This window comes from Gallus gallus, chromosome 24 (assembly GCF_016699485.2).
Source record: "Gallus gallus isolate bGalGal1 chromosome 24, bGalGal1.mat.broiler.GRCg7b, whole genome shotgun sequence".
NCBI classification, from domain to species: domain Eukaryota; kingdom Metazoa; phylum Chordata; class Aves; order Galliformes; family Phasianidae; genus Gallus; species Gallus gallus.
Genome location: NC_052555.1, coordinates 2518337 through 2543360, shown reverse-complemented (window position 1 = coordinate 2543360; position 25024 = coordinate 2518337). Strand labels below are relative to the sequence as shown.

Genomic DNA, 25024 nt, shown 5'->3' with positions numbered 1-25024 from the left:
CTGGGCTCCCTGAGTAAAGCTGGTTTTAATGCTCCTTGTGACTCCCATGGAAATCAGCACTGTGCTCACATACTGCAGGTCGCTGGGCGAGGAGTCAGAAGTCTGGCTCTGCTTGATCTCTCACGCAGCCACTGGCAGTGTTTCCTTGTCCCCACCTATGAGATGAGTTTACCAGGTGACACATTTGCAGGGCTTATCTCATGGTGAGCCGTACCGGTGTCTAGACTGCCTTGGTGACTGACTGCAGCGGGGTTTCTTGGTGTGTCAGTGCATGGTATTTTCTGCTGGGGCTGTGCCCCCATGCCCTGCTGGTGCCCCACAGCAGCCGGGTTGCAGTGCTGAGCACGGCACTGAGCCGGGTTCGGAGGAGGAGCAGGGCTCTAATCTACCAGTCGAGTTGCTCCCGTAAAGGCGATTAGACATATGCCAGTTAATTCATAGCAAACAGGATGGAGGGAGAATTTGCCACTTATAAAGGGCAGACGAACAAGCCCATCATTCCTGCCACTCTCGGGTAATACATGCTGACATAAGCCCTGTTTAGCTGCAAGTTTAGCATTGCTAATCCTGCTGGTGCACACCTCATGGTTTTCCATCCTCCTCCTGGCATCTTTCTACCCCTTTCTCTGCTTTGCCCTTCCCTCCTGGTGCCCGCATCTCTTTGGCCTTCAGGGGAGATGCTCTGGGGTGGGTGCTGGGTGCTCTGCTCAGAGAGTTGGCTCCGTGGGGTTCAGGTGGAGCACAAGTGGTACCCACAGATGCCAGTGTGGGCACCGCAGGATGGCTGCTACATTGTCCTGTGGATCCTTCTGGTTTTCCATCACCATAATGATGTGACTGTCCCGGCTGTCCTTGCTTGGCTGACCCACCCACGCAGAGCCCATGGATTTTCCTGGTGGTGCTGTTAGAGGCTAAGGCAGCTTGCCCTGCGCTGAGCCCTCCCCCGCAGCCGCAGCATCTGAACCTCATCCCCGACCTGGTGGGCTGCTGGGGGGGGATGGGAATCCCAGTGAGCCAGAGCGTGCAGCTATAAGGCTTCTTTGGGGCAGGGGGTGCTTGGGGGCGCCGCGGGATGAGAGCAGAGCTCTTGCAGCAGGGCTGTGCTCTGGTGCGTCGCTGATGCACACAACGTGGATATATTGGCACGCTGCTGCGGGATGCGCACGGTGTGAGCGCTGCGGTGCGTTGGGGATGGAGGAGTGCCGGCACGGGTCGGGGTCGAGCATCGTTCCCTTCCCGAATCACTCGTGCCTCTGTGCGGAGCTCCAGAACGCATTTCTCCAGCCCAGGGGTTCCCCCTCGTGGCAGGACGCTCCCTGCTCGCCGCGTCTCCCCGCTCGCCTCCTGCCTCGGGTGGCGGCAGCTTTGGGCGTCCCGCACCTCCTCCCCATCCTTTCCCCCCCTCCAAGGCCCCATCCTTCGGCTCTGCCACCCTCTGCATGTCCCCGTGGGCCGTGGAGAGGTGGGTGACCCCAGCACCCCCAGCCACGAGCAGAGCTTCACCACGGGGGTCCCGCGCCCGCCTTGCGAAGCACAAACTATGGGATGCACAGCGCTTCCCTCTGCCGTATGGAACCGGAGGCTCTGCAGACGCGGTGAGGTTTGGGGCTGCTGCAAGAGCCGTGCACGGAGCGGAGGGCGCCGCTGGCAGAGGGAGGCTGCAGCGACGGAGCTGCTCCCCGCGAGCCCCGGTGAATCAACAGCTCTGCGTGCGGAGCGGAGGCGAAAAGCACCCGGCAGGATCGACGCTTCCCGTGCCGGTGCCGGGATGCTCTTAGCGGTTTGTCACCGCGCCCACGGGGCTGAGAGGCAGCCTGCCCCCGTCCGTAGGGTGGAGGTTAACGCTGCCGTCCGCAGGGGGCACCCAGGCACCCGCAGCCTCAATGTGATCACACCCGGAGGTCCCGGGGATGCGCTGATGCTGCTCTGAGCACTGCATTTCCCACTGCCCTGCTGGGAGCGGTGATCCTGCTCGAGAGGTGGGAAACTGAGGCACGGGAGCAGGCAGGGGATGGCAGCAGGACGTGGCTGATTTCCAAATGCAGTGCAGCCCGCAGCCAGCTGGTCAGGAGGGATTTATTAATGCCAGAGTGCTGCAGCAGAGCAGAGGGTGCTCAGCCTGGGGGGCGGGGGGTTGCATGTCCCTGGGAAGGACCCGCTCGAGGGACAGGTGCTGCTGTTAAACCTGGATGGGTGTTTTCCAGCCCCACCACTCGCAGGGCCCTGAAATGTGTGTGGTGTTTGAGAGAAGATGTCTTTTATTTTATTTTATCTTAAACGAAGTTTTCAGAAGATCAAATGGGAAAAAATGAAATGGGAAACAGACCGATCTCCTCTCTGTCTGAAAAGTGACACTGGTTCAGCTTGCAGGGACTGCGACCAGGGCCACGGTGGTGCTCACCAAAGCCCTTCACGTCCTGCTGCATGCATGACCAGCTCAAACCCTTCTCTGCCTGCAGCTCGGGGTGTCTGCATGCTGCGGGCATCGCGTGGCCCGCATAGCTGGGAGCCTCCCCTCTGCATAACGCTCGTCATGCAGGCTCGTTGGAGGACGGTTGGAGCGCATTGAAGCGCAGCCGGCGGCACCCACGCGTGGCCGGGACCGCCAGGGGGAGACCTCGGCCGCGGCACGGGGAGGTTCTCCGGTTGGGAGCACGGCGGGCAGCCCCCGTGGTCCTGCGTGGGGTGAGCGGGGAGGGCTGTGCGGGCTCTGAGCGCCTGTCCGGGCTGAGAGGGTCCGCAGCGCTCCGGGACTGCGCTCCTGGGCTCTGCTTTGTGGACTCACATCGGCATCCCTGCCGCGGTGGGTTCCCTTTCTCTCAATAGCCACGGGTGTATAAAGCTGTGCTTCCAACCCTGGGATGGGGAATAAATAGAAGCAGGCCCAGTGCCTTTTGTTTTGATTGATTCCATTTGTTCCGTATAAACAGCTCCTTCCGTGTGCCAAGGCTCGGCTCCCAGGGAGGGTTGGGGATGCAGTGGGTAAGGGGTGTGTGCTGGGATGCAGCATGCAGCCCCAGTGCGGGTCATCCCTCCGGGAAGGGGGGATGCAGGGGTGGGCTTGGGGCGAGGACTCCCACCTTCCCTCTGTCCTCACTGTAAGTCTGGTGTCTCCCTGCCTCAGTTTCCCCCCGCAGGAGATCTGCTCGGGCTCCTTCAGGTCTGCCAGGAGGAGGATTCCACGGGTGAGAGCACCACTGGGAAGAGCCAACGGGGCTGGATGGACCCGAGCCGTGAGCCCAGCAGCGTCCACATCCAGCCCTGGGGATCGCAGCACTCCCACCCCCAGCAGGAGGAGGGGTGGATGGAGCAGGGAGACAAAAACGGTCCATGCTGGGGCTGCTTATCCCCCACCCCTGCTGAGTCAGGGCACTCCCGGTCACGTCCCGGGGGGCGGGTGTGGGCCTGAAGGACGCAGCTGCCTCTCCGCCACGTCCTCTCCTCTCCTCCTTCTGCTCTGCTTCATCATCTCCTGAGTCATCGTCGCTCCCTCCTCCGCCGCCGCAGCGGAGCACAGCCGAGCGGAGCGGGGCAGCCGCGGGGCTGCAGACGGGTGAGGGGTGGGGTCGGGTTTATGGGGTCCCCTCCTGCTTCCCAGTAGCACCCAGTGGGTTTGGAGGGAGTCCTTTCTCCCTCGCTGCTCTGTTCCTTCGGTGCCCGGAGCTCTGTCCTACGGAAGGTGCTGGAGTGGGGCAGGGATGGGGCAGGCTCACTTCTGGCTGCTGGGGCAGGAGAGGTTACTCTGAGCCGCACAGAGTCCGGGTGCCAATCCCCGTGCCCCTGGGCATCCTCTTCCCGGCGCTAATCCCTTTCACCGCTGACAATTTGTGCCCTATTAATTCTAATTTGGGTTTTCTCTCCCAGCCATTCCTCCTTGCGCCGCCTTTCCTGGGCTGCTCCCAGATGCCACCTCACCACGGCAAAGCTTTTCTGAAGCCCGTTTATCCCCACATCCCCAGACCTGTGCTCTCCCCCTGCCCATCTCCGTGCTGATATCTGGGTCACGGCAGGGCAGAGAGCAGCGCATCTCCCATCTGCTTCCTCCCCACTCCTCCTCCTGCCTCTCCTGTGGGCATCCCCCGGTCCCCGGCTACCACAACCACCCGGGGTACCGCAATCAGGAGGATGCTGAGAGCAGAGCGCAGCGGGTCCTGCGGCAGCATCGGGTTGTGCTGGCAACCGCAGGGACAGCGCTGGCATCCCAACAGCCGTCCCGTTGTGTCGGCGGCTGCGACCCTGCGCCGGCAGCGGGGAACAAGGGCTGCTGTGTGTGCCCAGCACGCGGGTTGGCTCGTGGCCCCGACGTGCATTCCTGCTACGGGCAGGGCTTTCCGGGCTGCAGGGGGGGATGTGCTGGGACTGTGTGGGGTTTGTTGTGATTTTCTTTCTCCCTTTTATTAGAAGCCTACGAGTGTCTTTTCGAGCAATTAATCTGGGTCATGACATTCACCGAGATTGGAGAGCCTGGGGCTCGTTAGCACCCAGCACGTGGTCACCTGCATCTGCCCAGCACCAGCAGCAGCGTTCGGTCCAGCTTTGGCTTTTCCGTTCCCCAACGCCCCGTGGCCATTGGGCTCCCACCGCCGGCATCACAGGACCCGGCTGCAGGAGCTGGGAGATGGGGACCGCCGGAGCCTCTCTGTGCTTGGCTGTGTGCGGAGCAGCATATGTGCTCGGATCTGCTCCGTGCCTGCTGTTTATCCGCTTCCTTCGAGTTAACTTATGTTTCCTCCGCTGCCCATCTGTCTCCTTCCCTTCCGCTCTTCCCTCGTCTCGTTGCACACAGCGAAAGGTCCCCATCCCCGGTGGCTCTGGGTGACCCAGGGGTGGCTCCATCCCTCCTGACCACATTCGGGAGCAGCTCTGAGCCCACTCCTGCAAAACCGCTCTCTTGTCCCCTTCCCGCTGTCCCTGGCGTGTTGTGCATGGGGAACACCAATGCTTCCTGCCCCTATTCCTCCAGCCTGATGGATGTGCAGAGCGTTTCGGCACCTCCGAGGCCATTTTCTGTCCTTCTTCCTCTCCCTCTCCCCTGCGCACTGTTTGCATTCCAGATTCATTTGATGTTTCAGCAGCGAGGCAGGGAAGCCCCACGTGCTCCTCACCAGTGCTTCCACCCGGAGATGGGCTATTAGGGATCCCCGGGTTCTTCAGGGAACACAAAGGCACCAAACGCCACATCCCGCATGCACCTGCTTCCCTCACTGCTTCAAAGAGCCCTTGTGGCTGCTGCCTCCCACTCCTCCAGCTTTTATTTATAGTCTGCTTTGCTCTCGCTGCTTTTTTCTCCCCCTTTCCCCAGCACAGCTGAGCTGCTGAACTGGCGGTGTCGCGGGGATGTTTCTCCATCAGCTTGGCTTCACGCAGCCATCGCGAAGGAAGCGGAGGAGAAACTGTGCCTGAGAGCCTCATCACTGCGCCCCTCCTGAGCACCCAGCATCCTTCATGGGGAGGGGTTGGGCACGGGGTGACCCGTTGGGACCCAAATTTCTGACTTCCCCAGGTGCCATCAATGTGAGAGACGTTGCTGTGGCTCTGTACACCTGCAAAGGACGGCATAGGTCTTAGAGGTGGGACATCCCTCCAGACTGTCCCATTGGCACGGTGGCTGGGAGCTGGGCTGAGGTCATGCACGCTCATGATACTGATGGTGGCACTGATGCTCACAGCCTCCTCCCATAGCTCTGCAGCAGCATGAACACAGGGCCCAGGTGAGGTTTTTCCTTCCAGGGAGCCGTGCTGATGGGGCTGGTGCTCATCTCTGGTGCTCACTGCTGCTACCCGCTTCTCTCCTCCCGGGGGAAGGTGGTGAGAGGACACGGCAGGAGGAGAGGGAGGGAGAGGGAGGGACTGTGGACTGAAATAACAGCCCCGCAAAATAATAACACAAAACGCCATCACAGAGCGATAGGTTCACCATCTGCTGTGTGGGTGCCAGAGCAGGAGCCGCACGCCAGCCCTGTGCCTGGGTACCGCCAAGTGACTCAGCAGCAGGAGGGATGCGCTGGGATTCCTCTGCCCTGCATGCCCTGAGGAATGACCTGAGCCCATGATGGGGACCCGATGGGGGAGAGAACAGCCCCCGGGTGGCTGTGCGCAGCCAGGTGCTGTGGGATGCCATCACAGCTGGGGTCACACTCTTCGCACCTCCAACATTTCCTTGGGAAGGGGGGAATCCAGGTGGAAGCAGAGGTATTTCTTAGGAGGCACGTTTCCATGGCACCCAGCAGAGAGATGCTTTGCCACAGCCCTGCTGCTCTGTGGGGTCCCTCAGCATGGTGAGAGGAGCGCAATGTCCCCTGGCCACCAGCATCCTGAGCCCAGTGTCCCAGTGTCACCACCACCCCGAGCACAGGGAGCTGCAGCCTTCAGGGTCTGACAGGTGGGACATCTGCTGCCCAGGTGTCCCCAGGTGTCCCCAGACATCCCCTGATGTCCTCACAATGCCATGGTCACAGGGATGCTGCATGGCTGGAAACCATATGTCACCCCAAGGTGTCCCCAGATCCCATGCTTTTGGTTCTGGGAGCATCATGTTCCCAGATAACATGGTCCTCGCCGTGCTGGTGATGGAAACAAAAGCACCATTACTCACTGCCAGGGAGGAGTGGCTCAGCGCATTACTCAGCCCCTCCATCAGACAGGTCTATTCTTCACCCATCAACCTGGGGCAGTGGGGAGGAGGGAGGAGGAGGGCAGTGGGGGGATGATGGCTCCCACCGAGTGGTGACAGTCTCCAAGCTGGGAAATCTGGGCCCGGGGGCATGGCCCTAAATCACTGCCCACCCCAAAAAGACAATGGGTGGAGCACAAGTGGGGCTGTGGTTTAACTGGGAGAAAGATGCGACAATACAAAACTCATCCATGCAGGTGACAGCATAATGCTGGGGTGGGATTTGTGGAGGGGGAGGCTCACATCCTGGCCACCAAAACTGCAGGGAGTGATGCGCTGGGTGAAAGCATCACCCAGGCCTGCTCCTGGCTGGAAGGGCTTTTGAGGAGCTCCTGGCAGGGCTGGCTTGGGGAGCTGAGCATCATCAGCACATGGATCGAGGCGCTAATGGCACAGAGTGAGGGATGAGCCAGCGGCAGATTTGCAGCCACACGTGCTGCCTCTTAATGGAACCAAATCCTTGACCTGGGTTCCAGCGGGAAAGGGATTTGAAGTGGGGAAATGCAGTGGTTTGGAGGCATGGGGTGGGAGGAGGATGAGGACAAATGGGGATGGATTTCCCGGGGGGCATCGTCAGGATGAGGAGGATGCAGGTGGGGAGGGATGGAGTAGTGAGGAAGGAGAACCTGAAGCCTCTCAGCCACTGGGGCACAGCTGTGGGTGGTGAGGTTTTAAATAAGTGAGTGGGGGGGGGGGAGGGGAACTCTGTTTCCTCTGCTGTTCTGTGCTGACTCCATCACCCCCTGCTCTTCCAGCCAGGTAAGGGGCCACACTGAGGCTGTGCAGCATTGGGGATTAGTAGTGGATTAGGAAAGCTTGTTTGGTTTGCTCTGCATATGGGGAATTTGCTTATTCCTGCTCTTGATGTGTTTGTCCCCCCCCAGGGCTGGGTGTGGGCACCCCTGTCTGCACGGAACCCCTCTAAGCACTGGGTACCGCCACGGCTGGTTGCCTGAGCAACTGTCACTCTCACCCAGCATCCATCACAGTGAACGTTTTGGTGTTATCACACCCTCAGCACAGCAGGGCTGCGGTGACGGATGCTGCCAGGGGATAAGGGTCACCCCATCACCTTGCCATCCATCTCGCAGCACTCACAAGCACCTGCTGGCGGCTGTGTCCCGGTGCTGCCAGTGTGAAGTTACCCAAGGAGACTCCATAGGAGATTCTGCAGAAAACCAATTAGGATTTTAGAAGCGAAGGAGTGCTGCTAATTGACTCAATCCTTGCAAGTTAATAAGGCGTTGGTGCTATTGTTTAACTGCAGATGTGAATGCAGGTTGAAACTGGGGATGTCTGGGGGGCTGCAGAGCTGTCCCGTGGGCATGGAATGTGTGCATGGAGTATTTGCATGGAGGCATTCCCAGGGTCTCGGGTGGTCACAGCAGTGCCTTGCAGCCCCCATTCACTGCAGCAAGCTCTGGAGGGCTGTAATTAATTTGCATCATGCATGGAGGGCTCATGTGCCCACCTACTGAAGGGTATGCAACCCTTGGGGCTGCTTTACCACTCGGCTGCATCACCCTGTGAGCTTATGGAGCAGCAAGCAGGCATGCCTCAGAGCTGATAAGAGCTGACAAGAGCAGCCCTGCCTCTCTTGAATGAAATTGGCCAAGGTGTCCCGGGTGCTGCAGGAGGGCTGGGAGAGATGTTCATAGAGCTGCAGGAGGAGATGGGCTCTCGCAAGCGCAGGGATGACGGCACGCAGGAGGGGCTGTCAGAGCGAGGAACATGGGCGGGTAGCAGCTGGTGTGGAGAACAGGTTGGCTGGGGTGGGTGGGAGGCATCCGAAGGTGTTTGTTTTCCAGGGGAAGGGAGGATTTGAGGAGACGAGCAGAGCGCTGCAGGCAGGCGTTGGGTGCAGAGCTGGGAGGGTGCTCTGTGTCCCAGTCCTTCCTGGAGGGGAGGAGTGGCACTGGGAGGTGACCTCACTGTCCCTATAGAGTGACTGACCCCATCCTGGTCCCTCAGGTCCCATTTGGGCATCCTCTGTGGGTGTGGGAACATGCTTCTCACTGCTCCCCCCCCAACACCCCACTCACACTGGGGGCATTCCTGCTCCTTTTCTGAGTCAGATCCACTCCTGAAACAGCACTTTTGTCATTCAGTGACTTAATTTTAAGTGCAGGAACATAATAGTCAAACAGATCTGAGTTTTTTTTCAGTGCTGTCTATGAATAAGCACTGCCTCTGTGGGTCAGAGCTCCAGCTGGGGAAGAGCAGCAGGTATCTGGGGTACTCCTTCATTAAACTGGAAGGGCTCTCTTCTGTACTTTTGTCCAAACCTGCCTGGTTTGGCTCACAGGGTGCATCCCAGAGGGAAGCCCAGCATGAAGACACCCGCTCAGCTTCCAGCTCTGCTCTCATCCCAGGCTCCTGCGAGGGATGCCTGGAAAAGAAAAGCATGAATCAGCCATTCTCCAAGCACGGAGCGTGATGAGCTCCTGCTGCTCCCCGTGGCCCTGCTGCTATGAGCAGGGTGCCTATGGGGGATGATTTCCTTGGGTTTTGTTGGCCAGGCAGTGCCACAGCTCCGGTGTCCTCACCAGGGGACGTTTGCATGCTGAACACCTTTGCATTTCTGCAGGTGTTGCAAAGAGCAGGGCTGTGCTTCTCTTTCCCTTGCAAAAAAAAGATCTGATTATTTTTTTTTTCGCTGATGAGAGGGGTCAGGCCCAGGTGGTGAGAGCTGAATGCAAATGCCAATGGAGGACACAGATTTCTCTCCTCCAGACCTCTCCACGCGCAGCGCCTCAGTGAGAGCACGGAGCAAAAGCAGGCAACGGTATGGGGCAGAGCGATGCAAAGGGCGTGCAGTCTGCACAGAGCTCTGTGCAAGGCTGCCGTGTCCTTGCCAGCTGGAGGTGACACAGGTGCATGCGGCTGCTGCTGTGTGGCTGCTTCCTTTGGCCTGTGCTCACAGCACAGCAGAGCCCTGCTCCTTCCCTGCAGTGCCGGGGATGTGGTGGCCATGCAGATCCATGCCCAGCACCGGCAGAGCTGCAGCACAGCAGGGAAACGGCGCTTATTTGCTGCGACAGCTTTGCAACAGATTCTCTGGCGGAGCTGATTGCAAACTGCAATCTTAAACTGTAGGACGGCTCCTTTTTCCAGCCTGGGAGTGTGAGAAACAAATTTGTTTGGGTTATAAAAACATATTAAAACGCAACACATTTTGTTGTGCAATATACATCGTTCTTCATGCCAATTTTTTTTTTTTTTTAATGAGTGCCTTCCAGACAAAGGCGTTCCTTATTAACTTTTTGGGGAGGTAATTGCTGGGAAGGTGGCTTGGGGAGGTGTCAGGCAGCCTCTGTGATGGCTGCGTCCTCAGGTAGGAGCTGCAGGGCTGGGAAGTGTCTGGTTCTCCTGGACAGGAGTGGCTTTTTGCTCAGTAGTTGTCCCTGGAAGCATGAAGGTGTATGTCAGGATGCACAGGTCTTGATGGCTGTAGTTCTCATACCATACTGAGTGCTTCCCTGGATGCTGCGCTGTCACTGTTCTGCTTGGAGCAGTGTTTTTGGGTACCACCAGCCTCCTTCACCCTGAACTAGGGGATGGCAACCTTGCCTTGGGTCTCCAGTAGTGGGTATCTCTGGTAGGAGCCATGTTGGGTGCCATGATCCTTATTAATCCCTATCATCTTGAGATATCCTATGACTCTAAGGCCCCCAGGGGCTGCAGGCAGGTTTCAACCCAGATCTCAGTTCCTCTCAATGTCACCCCAACAGGAGGCAGGGCCAGGGGATGGTTCCCGCAGGTGGCATCTCCAACAGGTTTCTGGGCTCTCCATGTCCTTCTGCTTGTGTTGGCTCTACCAGCTCCCCGCTGGTTTGGGTTGGGGTTTTCTTGGAGGGGGACACTGTGAAACTCCATGTGCCCACCTGAGCTCCTGTAACTGGAATGCTCTGTTAAAAATATATCATGTCTAAGGAGGGACATCCCAACAGGTCAACCAGGCACTGCCATCAAACACTCATCTGGTTTACAAGTGTTGCATCTCCTCCCCGTGTCCTCCTTACAAGATGTTAAAAGCCTTTGTCCATCTCTCCCAGTTCCTGCTGTGCCCATAGCCCACCTTGGGGGTCTCTGTGGCTCTGCGGCTCTGCTTTGGTGCCATTGTAAATGAGTTAATCACAGCTGACCCCCAACCCATCTTCTTGGCAACTCTGCTTTCCCAAGTTGGCGTCAGCTGCTCTTCCAATCACGGAAAATGCCTGTGGGTTGTTTTTTCAAATGGCAGTGACTTTGATTTGTAATTAAAACACGCTCCGTTTAATTAGGAAGGTATCACACAACCTTTAGAAACCCGACTATTTTTATATATTTACTCCCATTGCTTGTGTTTTCCTTAGTGGCTTCAGCTCCAATTAAAACCACCTCCTTATTAAACCTCCAGCTCTTAAATAAAACCAGCAGCTAAAAATACTGTGTGGCCACCGGGTGCCCTCCTCACACCTCCCCCATTGATCCCGGGCACTTCTGGGCAGACCCTCCTGCTGCTCCCAGCTCCGTCCATGCTTTGATTGATCGTTGTGTTCCCCTTGGATGGGGCACGCTGCTTCTATTCTTCACTTAGGATTTATTCTCCATGAGGACCTGCAGGGACCAACGCAGCTCTGGCACTTGATGCTCTGGCTTTGCTCCATAGAGCTTTCACCCCACCTAGAGCAAAACCTTGCTGGCTACAGGCTCAGTGCTCGATGAGGATGGGATAGAAGGCTGGGTTTGCTCCAGCATGGCCATGGGGATGCTATGGTGGGGTCAGTCTTCTGTCCTATGCAAACAACTTGGAAAGCCTTGCTGGCTCGCTCCTTGAAAAGCTCATCTTGATGCGCCTCCAGCTGCAATACGGTGCTTGCCATTGCTTTAACAGGACTGGGGGGAAACAATCTGCTTTCACTCACAACATTTCAGGATGATACATGTATTTTCAATACAGGAACAATAGCTGTCCTGCCAAGCTAAACACGAGCTGTTCCCGAAGTTGTTGGCATTTTGCTTTTTGCCAAGGGTCTAGAGAGGAGGCGGGGAGGCAGCCATTAACTCTTAGCATCAGCAAAAAAGGTGGCACGTTCCCGTGCTGCTGGAGCAGGGAGAAAATGAATGGGAGCAGGTTTGGAGCAGGAGGAAATCCCCGGCGGGTTGCAGCGATGCACGTGGATATCGGTGCTGTGCTTGGAGCCGATTGGACTCTGTGCTTCGGGAAACCGAGGCAGGAGGCGTGGTGCGCACAGGAGCATCCCACCGCTCCCTTCGTGGCAGGGGTGGATGCTGAGCTCCGCGCAGCGCCGAGGTAATTTCCCAAAGGTGCCTGAAGTTGCCTTAATGCGAGCTGTCAAAATGATGTAGAATCGCGCCCGGCGGGCTGCGCCGGCTCCCTCTCTCTCCCGATACATCTACCGTGACAATTTTGTCAAAGCTCGTTGTTGAGAAGCTGTTTTGACGGGGTGTTAATGGCTCCTTCTTAATCAGGCAATTGTGAGCGCTGATGTCCCTAAACGCGGCGAGCGGAAGCGGTTTCTTTCTGTTATAACATAAAAAGATGCTCCTATTGGGTTGGAAGGAGAACAGCGGAGGGGTTGGAGGCTCTGCCGGCAGCACTGAGTGGCGGTGATGCTCACAGCCTGCGGAGGCCCCGGGAGGTGTGAACCCATTTGTGGGGTGTGTTGTAGGGGATGGGGAGGACGCAGGGCTGGGGCTGCCTTGGAGCAGGGAGCTGCCTGGGCTCGCCTTAATAAGAAGCCAGGTTAAAAATAAAAATCAATAACCATCAGATTATTGAGATGGGATTAATATCAATTTTAAACACCAACCTCCCCCCAGCATAAATAACTACCCGGCATAGCCCAGCTAATGAGATCGGGAGCCTCAGCAATCAAGGCGGAGGATTAGAGATGATCAGAATAAATCCCAAATGATGAGGGACGCTTCCAAAGTGTATCCTTGCAAGACCCCACCGGCACGGACCCCATGCTGGGATCTGGGCATGGGCTTTGTGGCCTGGCTGTGGGTGCTCAATGCCTCCTTGTGCATCACAACGCTGCCCCAAATTCTGCAGAATCTGATTTCTGTTGGGTCAAATCCCATCCATCCACAGGAGCTCATGGGTTCCCACTGTTTTAGGCCTTGGGGCACTGGGGGTGGCATGTAGACTTTGCCCAAAGCCTGCTTGCCACACCTCAGGTCCCCAACCACCTCTCATAGCCACCCTGGCTCTCCAGCTGTGCTCTCCCTTCCCAGCTCCTGCCTTAATCCCCATGTGTGTTTTTAATGTCTCTGCATGCCTCTAAGCTCTTCCGAACCCAGAGGCCAAATGCTCCTTGTAGGATTCAGATGTCTCCCCTGTGGATTAGATGGGATGGCAGCAAATTCCTTGTAATTTCCTTATGCGGGTGTGTTATCTGCTTGGGGGCAGCGGGGGATGTAGGGGCAGCTCCTGTGCATTTCCCATCCATGTAACGTGTCCTGAAGGTTGGTGAGTGATCCCGTGCTTGGGCTCTGACTCAATTACTCCACTGGAGCCAGATGGATGGAAGTTTTTTTTGGGGGGGGGGATTCCTTTGAGGTTAGGGCTGCGTGGCATAAGACAATGAGGCTTTAGCTCTTCTTGCTGCAGCCCAACAGCCCCCACCCAGTGCTGGTGGGTGTTGGGGGCATCCCTGCCGCCTTCCTGGGCTGGGAGCATGGATTTGTCTTTCTGATGCCTCAGTCGATGGCATCGATCGGGCTGGAGTGAGGGATCAATTGTAATTGGGTCGGAGGGCCCCATGCCGGATGGCAGAGGAGTAATTAGAGCAGTGGGAGCAGTGGGGGGCTGGCTGCTATGGGGTCAGGACGTGGGACATGTGCTGGGGTCCCCATGGCATGCCAGGGTTGGCTCCTGTGTCCCCAGCACCTGGGATGCCCTGGGGTGATGAGAGCAAGGGGACTGCATGGTCATAGGGAGCAGGTGATGGGGATCCCGATGGGGATCAGGTTTTGCTGTCTGGGGGGATGGAAAGGGAAAATTTCCCTGCAGCAGCCCCGAGCAGCCTGAAGCTGGGATGCAATCGATGTGCAGGAGCTGTTCCAGCTCTCCCTGCCCTTCCAGCCTGCAGCTTGCTGGCAAATCCCACCCACACAGAGCCGGGCTGCTGCTGCTTTCAGCACAGAGGCTGAGGGGGAAAGGGCCCCTCTGCTCTCCCCCAGCACAGATTTCGGATCATCTGGGTGGGAGGTTCAACTCCAAACTGTTCCTCGCAGAAGGAAAGTGGGTCTCGTGCATGATGGACACCCCTAGATTTTTCCTTTACGGGGATGCAAGCGAGCAGCATCCAAGCTCAGCCTCGGGGGATGCTGCATGCAAATGGGCTTGGGAGAAAGGTGGGGGTGGCTTTTGGTGCTGGTGGGAGGATGGAAGGGAAAGGAGGATGTAAACTTGGGAAAAGGTCAGGCGTGCTATAAATAAGTGGCATCCAGCAAAAAAATGTCAGCATGCAGCAGCAGCGACACACCAGCCTTGAGATGGAGAGGGAGGCTGTTATGTGAGAGATTGTCTGTGGGTTATGGGATCTCGGGTGGCAGGGCATAAAGGGAGGATCTCCCTCTGCTCACCAGCTGGGGAAGGGGAATGGACCAGGGCATGCATCTGCTGCATGTTGTCCCATGGTGCAGGCTCTTGGGGCTGTCCTGCTGCTGTCTAATGGGGAAAATCCAAGGTTGGAGGCACATCTTCGTTGTCTCCTTTCCCAGGACCGTGCTCAGCTCATTCAGGGTTAAGTTGGGAAGGTGGGAGGCTTCTGGCCATTCAGCCAGAGTTGTGGCTCATGAATCCAGAGGATGATGCAGTGATAGGCGGGGCGGACAGCACACCTGGAGCCTCACAGCATCCTTGGGGCTGTTCTGGGGCTGGGGGCTGCCAGCACATGGGGTGCGGTGCTGTAGAGCTGCTCAGCCCACGCTCACACCCCGCAGGTCCCACTCTGGGGCATCCCCTCGGTTATGCTGGGAAGGTGCTGTGCTCCCGGACTGATTGCACATTTGTCCCAAAGTGGTGTGACTCGCTGCCTAATCATCCTCCCCAGCAGCCTCTGAATGCAGAGCTGATTGCTGCCTGGTGGCGGGGGAGCGGATTCGGGGCCAAGCCCAGCTGTGGGAAGCAGTGCTGGGGGGGGAGCTGAGAACTGGCAGATTCATCTCCCAAGTTTGTGCCTTATCCCTGGAGCTGAGTGCTTCTGCTCACCTGGCAGTGTGTCCATGCATCCCAGGGGCTGAGAAGATCCCAGCTCTGTGCAGCAGGCAAATCAACCGGAGGGAGGAGTGCATATGTGAAGTTGTGCGGTGGAGAAAGAGCTGCATTCCTGGTTTCTGGCTGGGGGTTTCCTTCCTGCCACTGCAGTGTCATCGGGTCATCACCCTGAGCTTCTGCATCCCTTCTGGCTTATGAAAGGTTTCAGTCTGTCACTGCAATGCCTGGAGCAAGGCTGAGCCACGTGTCCTGGGACAGCGTGGGGAGTGGGCACACTACGTTTCCTGGAGCCCATCCCCATGGTATCTGGGCTGCAGCAGTTGGAGGGCCGTGGCCTCTTTTCCCTCTACCTCTGCTCACCTGTGCACACAGGAGCAGGCAGCTGGCACTGTGCTGGCCTCAGGTGATGCTGCTGCAGGCGGCTCAGCTACCCAGTGGGCTGTTTGCAGGGGGTTCCACTTTGCCCGCCCACTGATGGGCAGGGATCCCCTCTCTGGTGCCTGGTTGCAGGAAACAAAGGGTTATCTCTGACTGTTCAGTGCTGAGGACAGCCCCCTGACCCTATTCAGCCCCCAGCAGTGGCTCTGTTTAGGGCTACCCACTTGCAGGAGCAGCAGCACAGTGAGGATGTGCACAGCTTCAGCCCCTGCTCCCCTGCGAACAAAGGCAGCTCTGAGCCTCCCCTGCTTCTTGGCATGCTACAACAGAGCCCTTCTCTCTGGCAGCAAAAGCCCTTTCCAATCCCCGGCACGCTGCACCCTATCTCTCTGCTTCCCCTGCCAGGGAGGCTGCAGCCCAGCCCAGCCCGTGCTTGTCCCCATCCCTGTGCTATGGGGATCCAGGGGACCTGGCCACGGAGTCTTGGGAGCCCAGCATGCCCGGCTGCAGCCTGCAGCAAGCAGCAGCACAGGGGGGAGCACTCCTGCCACCAGTAATTACCAGCGATGCTGCTGCCGCCACATGATTTGGGGACGTCAGCAGAGTGTGTCACTGCTGATGACACGCTGCATGTGCAGGGGCTGGGGAGGATGCCAGGGCGAGAGGTTGGAGTGCTGGGACTCGGCGCTGAGCCAGCCCCACTGCCCGACCTTCAGTGAGTCACCTGTCCCCCACGGTGGCACAAAGGAGAGATGGCCCAGCCTTTCCCTCCTGCTCCAGAGCCCCGTGCCTCAGTTTCCCTGCAGTGCAGGGGAGGCTGCCGTGGGGCTGCACTTCCCCCGGAGAGTGATACTTTTTGGGGATGTGCTAGGGGGAGGCCAGGACTCAGTGTCGTTACTCACGGCGATGACAGTGCCGATGACAAGTCCCCAGCCTCCAGGAGCACGTGCTGTGCCCAAATTCCCTGTGTGGGGCTGCGTTCCCCGTGCCAAGAGGCCCAGTGAGTAATGGGGTGGGTGGCGGTGCTGGGGCTGTGTGGGAGAGGGATTTGTGCTGCTGCCAGGAGGGGGTAGCGATGGGTGCCTGCTACCCCCCACTTGAGGTATGCCCGGAGGGGCTGATGTGGGTCAGGGTCTCCTATCCCACCTGAGCTGCATCTGCCCCAGCCAAGGTCCTGTGATGATGGCTATGGGTTTTTTCCCCATCTAGTGATGGGATGCGGACCCCAAACCTTTCCCAGTGTCGGCACCCTTTTCCCCTGGGACTGCAGAGAGCCGTGTTTGGGCTGGATGAGATAAGGATGGAGTATCGCATTACCGGAGCCAGATCCTTCTTTGAGGTTAATCAGACAAGGCAGGCAATTGCTGCCACTTGATACAGGGAGTGTTGTGTGAGTGAGTCTATTAGTGGGCTGATTACTCATCAGCTACGTTGGAGACCTGCTAACGGGAGGAAAAAGTTGTTAACGTGACTCAGCTGACCCCACTCTGCAGAAGTTAGTGTGTCTTTTCTGAAATACCACACACAGGTGGATTGCTCCACGACTTGGCCGTGCAGCCGGGGAGGCATGGCAGGATGCTGCTCTTTGCTTGCCAGCTGGAGTCACACGCCGGCGATGAGCCACCGGGGCCAGGAACCCAGCACTGAGCTGCCTGCCTTGCTCCATCGCAGGGCTGTGCATTTCTCCCTGTGCTGGCAGTGATGCTGCAGGCTGGCTCAGCATTTCAGCTCCTGCGTGCCTCTGCCCCAAAGCTGTCCCTCTCTTCGGGGTATGCTCCATTCTCCTGGCCCCCTCCCGGGGTGGGGAGGAGGTGACAGCTGGGCGGTGTGGGATGCTGTGAGACACCGAGTCCCACTTTCCAAATGTGGGCCGTTGCCTCCTGAAGTGCAGGAGGCAGCTCTCTCGGGAGATCAGATGTTGTGAGACTCGTGACTCCATCATGCAAATGCTGAGGGCTGTGAATAATCCCATACGTGTGCTCGGCGGGGGCTGCAGCAGCCCAGGTCCGTGCAGGTTGTGCTCCTCGAGGGATGCTGTGCTGCAGGTCAGCCTCTCTGTGACCCATCAGGTTAATTGAGACAAGCAAGCTGGCTCTCTTCTGCAGCCCGTGACCTCGCTGTGCCAGAGCCCCAGATCCTTATTTCATTCTTTTTACTGCCCCATGTGAGAGGCTGAACCAGAGCTTCGCTGCCCAGCTCCATTTCCAGCCTCATCTCATAGCTCATTCCCATTTTTCTGTGCCCATTCTCAAACCTTTCTCCTTCTCCGGTGATCCTAAGCCCGAGGGGTCTTGCCCAAGGTGCCATGGGGAAAGCTGCATCCCAATGTCTCTTGGCACATGCACTGTCATTGCATATACTTGCAACGTCAGTATCTCCCAGTAAAGAAAGCAAATACAACACAATGACATTGTTATCCCTCTTGTAAGGCCAACTGGTAAACGTATCACTGGGCAGTTGGTGAGTGACTCAGCCCTGCGTGATCTGCTTTGCTCTCCATTACTGCTCCCGGGGCAGAGGGCTGTGATACCGAGTTGTGCTCTGCAATGACTCCCCCCCCCCCCCCCTTTTCATGACCTTCTGAGCTGAGGAATGGTGGGCATCCCCAGGCCAGTGGCATGGAAGAGCTTTCCTTTGAGATGGGAAGGTGCTGACCCTGTTGGGGTGGCACCAGTTGTGCACTGGAGGAAGGGTCCATCCCCAGGTGCAGAAGGGTTGTGGCCGAGGGTCCGGGCGCTCCTCATCTGCTGTCAGCTCTGCCACAGCCAACTGATGGGAAAGTACACGGAGTGCCCTGCTCATGTAAATAAACCTGGCTATAAATAGAGAGGGAGAGAAGTGTGAAAACAGTGGGGAATGGATTTTATAAAACTAGCAAATTAGTCTGGAAAAACAAGGGTGTGAACCAGCAGCCGCGCTCCAACCCAAGCCATATTCCCAGCTCTGTGATGGATGGCAGGGCTGTGGGGCTGGGTCGTCCCCATCGATCACAGACTCCGGGTGCATCCTGCCTTGGGCTGTTGTGTATGTATAATCAATGCCCTTCATTATGTTTATTTTTCTTTGAATTTATGGAGACGCCCCGGCTGAAGCCATTGAGAAGACCTGGATCATAATGTTGACCAAAATAGATGGCGGCACTGCAGATGGGTGGGTTGAGCAGAAGGGGTGGGGGACCGGCAGCTGCTCCAGCCTCTCCAGACCCTCTCCCGTCGGCGTGGGCATCACGGCTGTGCCAGCCTGTCCCTCCCAGGCTGCCTGTCACCTCACGGGAAGTGCAGTGGCCCGTTTCTCTCCTCGGGAGCTGGCCAGGCTGCTTGTCCATCTGGCATCAGCAGAGGTCTGCGCAGGGAGGAGAGGTGAGCAGGGAGGAGAGCAAGGGCAGGGTGCAGGGAAATGGCACGGAGCTGTGTCTGGGTGCCACAGAGGGGGCACAGAGCTGTCGTAGGGTGCTGAGAGGTGGCACGGGGAGCACAGGGTGGCAGGAGGATGTGGCAGTGAGCAGGTGGCACAGCTGGTGCTAGGGGTGGCATTGGCCACCAATGCTGGCGACACCTGTGGGATGGTGCATGCATGTGGCACCATGCTGTGGTGTCAAGTTTGTGACACAGGTGAGAGTGGCGTGGCACAGAGGGCAGGTGGATCCACTGATGGTGATGCTGATCCCATGCAGGGGGGCCACAGATGGCAGCAAGACCATAACTGAACCTGTGCAGGGCATCAGGGACAGATGGTACCGCTGGTGGTGGTCAGGGTGGCACCGAGATGGCTCTGGAAGGTGGCACATCTGGGGACAGGGGTGACACTGCATGGGGGCGGGTGGCACAGCTGGGGACAGGGATGTGACACTGCTTGAGGGCAGGTGCTACATCAGGAGACAAGAAAGTGGCACTGCTCAGAGGCAGGTGGCACATCTGGGGACAGAGAAGTGACATTGCTAGAGGACAGGTGGTGCGCTCGGGGACAGAGAGGCGGCACTGCGTGTGGACCGGTGGCGCACGGGGACGGGGAGGTGGCACATCTGGGCACAGAGCGGCGATGCTGCCGGAGAGCAGGTGGCACATCTGGGGACGGGGAGGTGACATTGCTCGGGGACAGGTGGCACTGCCTGGGGACGGGGAGACGGCACACCTGGAGACGGAAAGGCGGCGCAGCACGGGGGCAGGCGGCGCACGGGGAGCAGGGAGGCGGCCCAGCCCGGGCACAGGCGGCTCCCGGGCCCCGCGGGGGTGACCGCGCGCGGAGGTGACCCCGGGCCGGGCCGTGCCGGCGCACCCGGCAGTGCGCATGATACTGCGGCGCGGGGCCCCGTGCGCGCCAACCCACCTTGAAACGGGCCCGGGCCGCACCGTCAGCCAATCACCGCCCACTCCGCCGGGGCGCGGCCAATGAGAGGAGGGCGGGGGCGGCACCGAGCCGCTAAAGGGCGCAGGCTAGGCTGCGCGCCGCGCCGAGCGGCGGAGGCAGGTGCAGCGCGACGGCGGCGGCCGGCGGTCGGCCTTGAGCCGCTCCTCCGGCCCGGCCAGCCCCGCGGCGGCCCGGGGAACCCTGCCCCGGCCCGGCCAGCCCCGCCCCGCCCCGGCCGGGCCGCCCGGCGGGCGGAAGATGCTGCGCACCGGGGGCCGGTAGTACTATGATTTGGTATGTGGCCGCTTTGGTAGCAAGTGTGCTCGGCGCCCGCGGGCTGAGCGTGCAAGGTGAGCGGGACGGGGGGGGCTGCGCGTGCATGCAGCGGGGTTTGCGCCGGGAGTGGTGCCCCGGGGGGTGGAGGGTTGATGGGGGCACCGGGGGTCGCTGCGGGGCTTCGCGCCGGGGTTCCTCACCTCGGGGCGGGGGGAGGACGGTGCGCGCCCCCGGGGCGCGGTGCGCGCGGCTTTGCTGCGGCTCCGGGCGGGTTTTGCGTCTCCTCCGGTGTGTGTGCACGGGCGAGGGCAGCGTGCCGGGCTGCGGGGAGGGCTGCGCCGCTTTATTTGTTTTCTCTTTAATAAAAGCCGGTGGTAGGGAGGGCGCTGCGCGAGGGCGCGGAGCGTTTTTTGCGGTGACCTCCCGGAGAGCGGCGGCTGCACATCGGGACGCTGCGATCCCCCCGCGCTGCGGGCGGTGCGGTGCCGCAAATGGTGCGGGTGTGCGGCTGCGGCTCCGCTCCGGGCTTTGAAATTCTCTTCGGGAGAAGTTAATGGGGACGAGCCTTTGCTGGAGATGTGTCCCGTAGGGTTTTTTTTTTGGTTTGCGCCCCTTATTTTTTCTTGCAACTCAGGGAATGCGGAATGCCCTTCCCTGCAGGGCTGTAGCCTCGGGGGAAGGTGGAATGGGGGGGGGTAATGGGGAGTGCAGAGGGGTTTGGTGCTTCCCCTGCACTGTGAAGTCGGTGCTCCCATCTGCAGGCTTTGGGGGGCAGCTTGCTCCCCGTAACCCCGGTGGTTCCTTCTCCCTCCTTGGGTGGCTGCTGCACGCGGGTAAACTGAGGCACAGGGTTGTCCAAGGTCAGGCAGGAGACAGCAGCAGGGACTCACCCTGCTTTTCTTGCTCTGCCTTCAGCCGCCAGCCCTGCAGGGAGCAGGTGAGCCGCGAGCTGTCTGCTGATGCAGCAGCGGCTCCCGGCTGGTTGGGGGAGGGGGGGGGGTGGTCCTGGGTGCCCCAGAGCCCAATTATGGGGACATGGGGGCTCCCCGAGCTCACGGTGGCACCGCTATGGGGCTGTCTCTTGGTGCTGGCATCCCTGCGGCTGGAGTGAGGGGGGGTCGGAAGGGGACTGTCCCTAATGGGATGAGGCTACCCTAATGGGGAGGGGGTGGCGGGGCTGGCACGGGCGAGTGGGCTGCAGGGGTTGGCTGCTGTGCGTACGGCGAGGCGCCGACGTGATGAATGAGCGCGCTGTGAGTAATGCGTGGGTGGGCGCAGCGGGCGGGGGGTGTGCGGCCCCCGCGGGGATGCAGCAGTGTGGAGATGGGGACGCGACGTTGCGGAGAGGGGGCTTTGTTGGGGGATGATTGCAGTGTTCCCTGCCCGAAGCAATGCTGGGGGTGCAGCAGCCGATGGGCAAAGAGCAGGGAGTCCCGTGGGTGGGTGGCTGTCACCCTGCATCACTCGGCGGTGGATGGGGACAGCGTTTGTTGGCAGTGTGGCTGCGGGGAGGGAGCCGTCAGCGTGTGGTTGGTGGCGGTGCTGCACGGCTTTGCCGGTGTCCTGCTGGCCGTGGGCTCTTCTGCAGGGTCTGTCCATCCTGAGCCGCTGCACCCGGTGCTGCGCTACCAGACTGGTGATGCTCATGGGCTGAGATCTCATCCTGCACCAGATTTCAGCCCTCCCTGCCTTGCCAGCCTTTCACCCGCTGCCACCGCCTCTTCCTCCTCCTCTTCCTCTCCCAGGGTTGACCCACAGCCCTGCTGGCTGCGGGCAGCCCCCTGGCCTGGCGAGGCTCTCCCAGGGCTTTCCAAGCGGTAATCCGCTCAGCGAGGCTGCGTTATCCCCTCTTATGGTGAGGGGGAGGAGAGCGGGGACGTGACAGTGCCGGGGTGCGGCGACAGTGGGTGTCGGGGGGCCTGTCCTCCCGGCGTTCCCTGGGGGCTGTGACGACGCTGGGGCTTTCCTCCCTCTCCTGTTGGCGTGGCGTTGCAGAGATGGCACAGCGCGGCGCGCGGAGGGATTTTAGGCTCGGTTTTGGGGGAACCACCGGGATGTTGGCGCTGGGGATGCTCACCTCCCGTGGCGGTGCTGGAGCTCGAGCGCTGCATCTCTGGCACGGGGATGGTTTGGCACCAGCGTTGGGCAGCGGGTTGGTCCCATTTCAATCCTTTCCTGGAGGATTGCGCTCCGTTGGATGAGAAGCGCAGGGATGGATGTGTGCGCCGCGTGTGCCGCGCTCCACGGCTTGATGTTGGATTTGTGCGGTGATGATTTTCTGGCTCCATTGCTGTTCCACTGGATGATGCAGCTTCTCCTATGATGGGAGGACCCTGCAAGACTCCATTCCTCTGCAGAGCTGCTGCAGGACAGGTCAGCGTGAGCCTCCTGTGTTCGGTGCCGTGCCGTTGGCTCTTGGCACGCTCCCATCCCACGGGGATGATGGAAGCATCTCCTCTTCCTTTCTTCACGGCAGACATCTCCTGAGCCTGGGGCTCTGGGTGCCCGGCTGGCCTTGCACGCATCGCTCCGTTCCTCCTGCTTCCTGGCATTGGTGGGAGGACTGCCTGCGCCAGGAACAGCATGATTCAGGATCTGCTGGCGGGTGGCTCGGCTGTCAGCACACAGAGTGCTTGTGCTGTAGTTGATATTAAGCTGGAGGACTGGGATGGCATAGGGATGGAGAGGACCACGCGCTGTGCAGGAGCCAGATGCAGAGCAAGTCTCCCTGGGGCTGTTTCTGCTCAGCATCTGCTGCAGCTCAGCACTGTGAGATGGCTCCGGGTGTTGGGATGCTCTGGTGTGGGGAGGTGGGCAGGCGGCACCGGGGTACCACAGTGACCCCCTTACACCCCAATGTCCTTCATGTGTTGGGGACACCAGTGGGTGACAGCACAGTCCCACCCGTGCTATCACCATTGTGGTGCATGGGCAGCAGTCAGACACACTTAACGTGGGCCCCCATGGGGATGGCACTGATGCCACATGGGATGTCCTTTGTCCCCGTGGATGGGGTTTGAGCTTGCCACCGTGCTGCAAACCTGCTCATCCCGAGCTGCCACCACTGCCTCTCTGTGCGTGACCTTGAGGTGCGTCGCTTGACCTCCACGCGGCACAGCCCGTCCATCTGGAAAATTGGGTTTAAAACACAGGAATCACGCTGAAAGAAAACCAGATGCTGCTGTTCAGCTGGGGGAAGGGCTTCTGCCTGGGGACAGGGACAGCAGAATGGTTCTCTTGCCTATAATGCAGCAGGATGCCTCCGTCCTTCAGGCAAAGCATCCTTCCTATAGAAAGGGTCCTGTGAGCACATCCCATGGGGCATCCCAGTCTTTAGAGCCAAGCCTCATTGCTGCATCCTTGCTTCCCTCCTGGAAGCCTGGATCCCAGCAAGGAGCAAGGGTAGTCCCAGCCTCAATGGAAGCCCCACGATGGCATCGCCCTACGAGATGGCAGCCTTCCCACTCCCTCTGGGATGTGTTCCACTCCACCTCCACATTTTGTATTCTCGCCTCCTGGCACGCAGTGTGCCTTTATTTTTCCTGGATCTGCTCTGATGGTGAAGCCTGTTGATTGCGTGTTTTTCTTTACAGAGCATCCCCAGCTCACTGTGAGCTGCTGCACCGTGGGGGCATTTGGGGTTTGCATCCCTGCTGTGGCTCTCTCCTTTGACCCAGGTCTCAAAGCCCCAGGTTATGTCTCGAACCCCCCCCCGAACTTGGCTGGGAAAATCAAGTGTGTTTAAAAATACCCTTTCTATTTGCGCTCTGTTTCTTCTGGCGTCTGCGGGTTGTTTTCAAGCATTTCTTCACAAATGTGAGGGTGGGAAACACTGCTTTTAATGGAAAGCTGCAGTCTCCATTATTGTTATGCTTTCAGGAGCTGGGGCTGGAAGGGAAGCGTGCATGTAGCAGGGTCAGGAGCAGCACCAGGGCTGGGTTTGCAGGTTGGAATGGGGCAGCCCTGGTGCTTTCTGATGAGCGGAGAGCTGCACACTGTCCCCACTCCCCTCTGCAAGTGGGAACACGAGATGGTGGGGGGGTTCCTGGGTGTCCATCCTCGAGCTTCAGCTCTGGGATGGGGAGGTTGCTTGGGTGGGACCGTTTAGCTGGGGGCTTGCTGGCCACGTGGCCCATTGGCTGCCTTACTGCACGTGGTCATATGCCAGAAGAGGAGACCCCGGCGCAGCACTGCCAGCACTGACCTATTTTCCTCTGTGTGCATTCTGGCACAGAGGCTGCGGGTGGAGGGTCAGTGCTGGGTCTGTCCATGAATTAGGAGTTGCTGGGGTCACCTCTGGGGACAAATGAGTGCCCAGGAGAGAGTGACTTCTGTTGTGGCACCAGGAGGTCCCCCAGAGCCCATCCCTTTGGCATGGGGGTGCGTGGCAGTGCTCCGCCTTGCAGCACCATCCATGTTCTGTTAGGCTTCTGGGAGCTGAAAACCAGCATCCCATCCCCTGGGGTAGGAGGAGTGCTGGGAAGGGGCTCTGTGCTCACAGGGGGATGGAGCTGGGGGCAGAGAGGTTTGGGTGAGGGGAAGGTGGGGAGGCTCTGTCCTGCATTCGTACTGGGAAGCAGGAGGGGCGTCCCTTGGAGGGTTGTGGGCGATGTGGTACCTGGTGGGGTGCTGGGGACCTGCTGGGGTGAGACAGCAGCCTGCGCCGGGGAGGCTGGGCCAGCGTTGTCCTTGGATGCTCTTGAGCTGCACGTGACAGCTGCTGTCCCCGCTCTGCGCAGGGGGGCTGCGGGCAGCCGGGGGGAAATCCCACTGCTCCCAGTGCCGTCTCCCTTCCTGCTGGGAGCTTGGCCGTGTCCCAGTGCTGCCCTGAAACCCATCCTTCTGCCACAGCTGTGTGCATGGGAGCAACCCCAGGGCTTGGTGTGGGGTGCTGGCGAGCTAGTGGGCATGTTTTTGGGGCTGAGGCGGCTCCTTGCAGCTCCTCACCATGGGGGCAGAGCTGCCGCCATCGCTGCTGACAGGGTGCAAATGCCTGGGCTCATCAGCAATGCAGTGCTAACAGGGCCCGGGAGGTGTGAGTGCGCCACCGGGGTGGTGCGAAGCGATCGCAGTGGCCCCACTCTTCCCTACCCCGATGGGGCCGTGCATAGAGCTCGATA

General features: G+C 59.3%; 1 protein-coding gene and 1 long non-coding RNA gene across 3 annotated transcripts in view; both read left to right on the top strand.

Moving 5' to 3' along the window:
* Window positions 1–1311: 1311 nt before the first annotated feature.
* Window positions 1312–2809, top strand: LOC107055050. The gene is made up of 2 exons (XR_001470000.4): window positions 1312–1979; window positions 2364–2809. It is a non-coding gene; the product is annotated as an uncharacterized LOC107055050 (long non-coding RNA).
* A 16921-nt stretch (window positions 2810–19730) lies between these two features.
* Window positions 19731–25024, top strand: part of IGSF9B (immunoglobulin superfamily member 9B) — a 44589-nt gene continuing 39295 nt past the window's right edge. For both annotated transcript variants that reach the window (XM_425796.8, XM_004948000.5), the window contains exon 1: window positions 19731–19978. In XM_425796.8, coding sequence (XP_425796.4) covers window positions 19915–19978 — 64 coding nt within the window. In that variant the 5' untranslated portion in view covers window positions 19731–19914. The remainder of the gene's footprint in view (window positions 19979–25024) is intronic.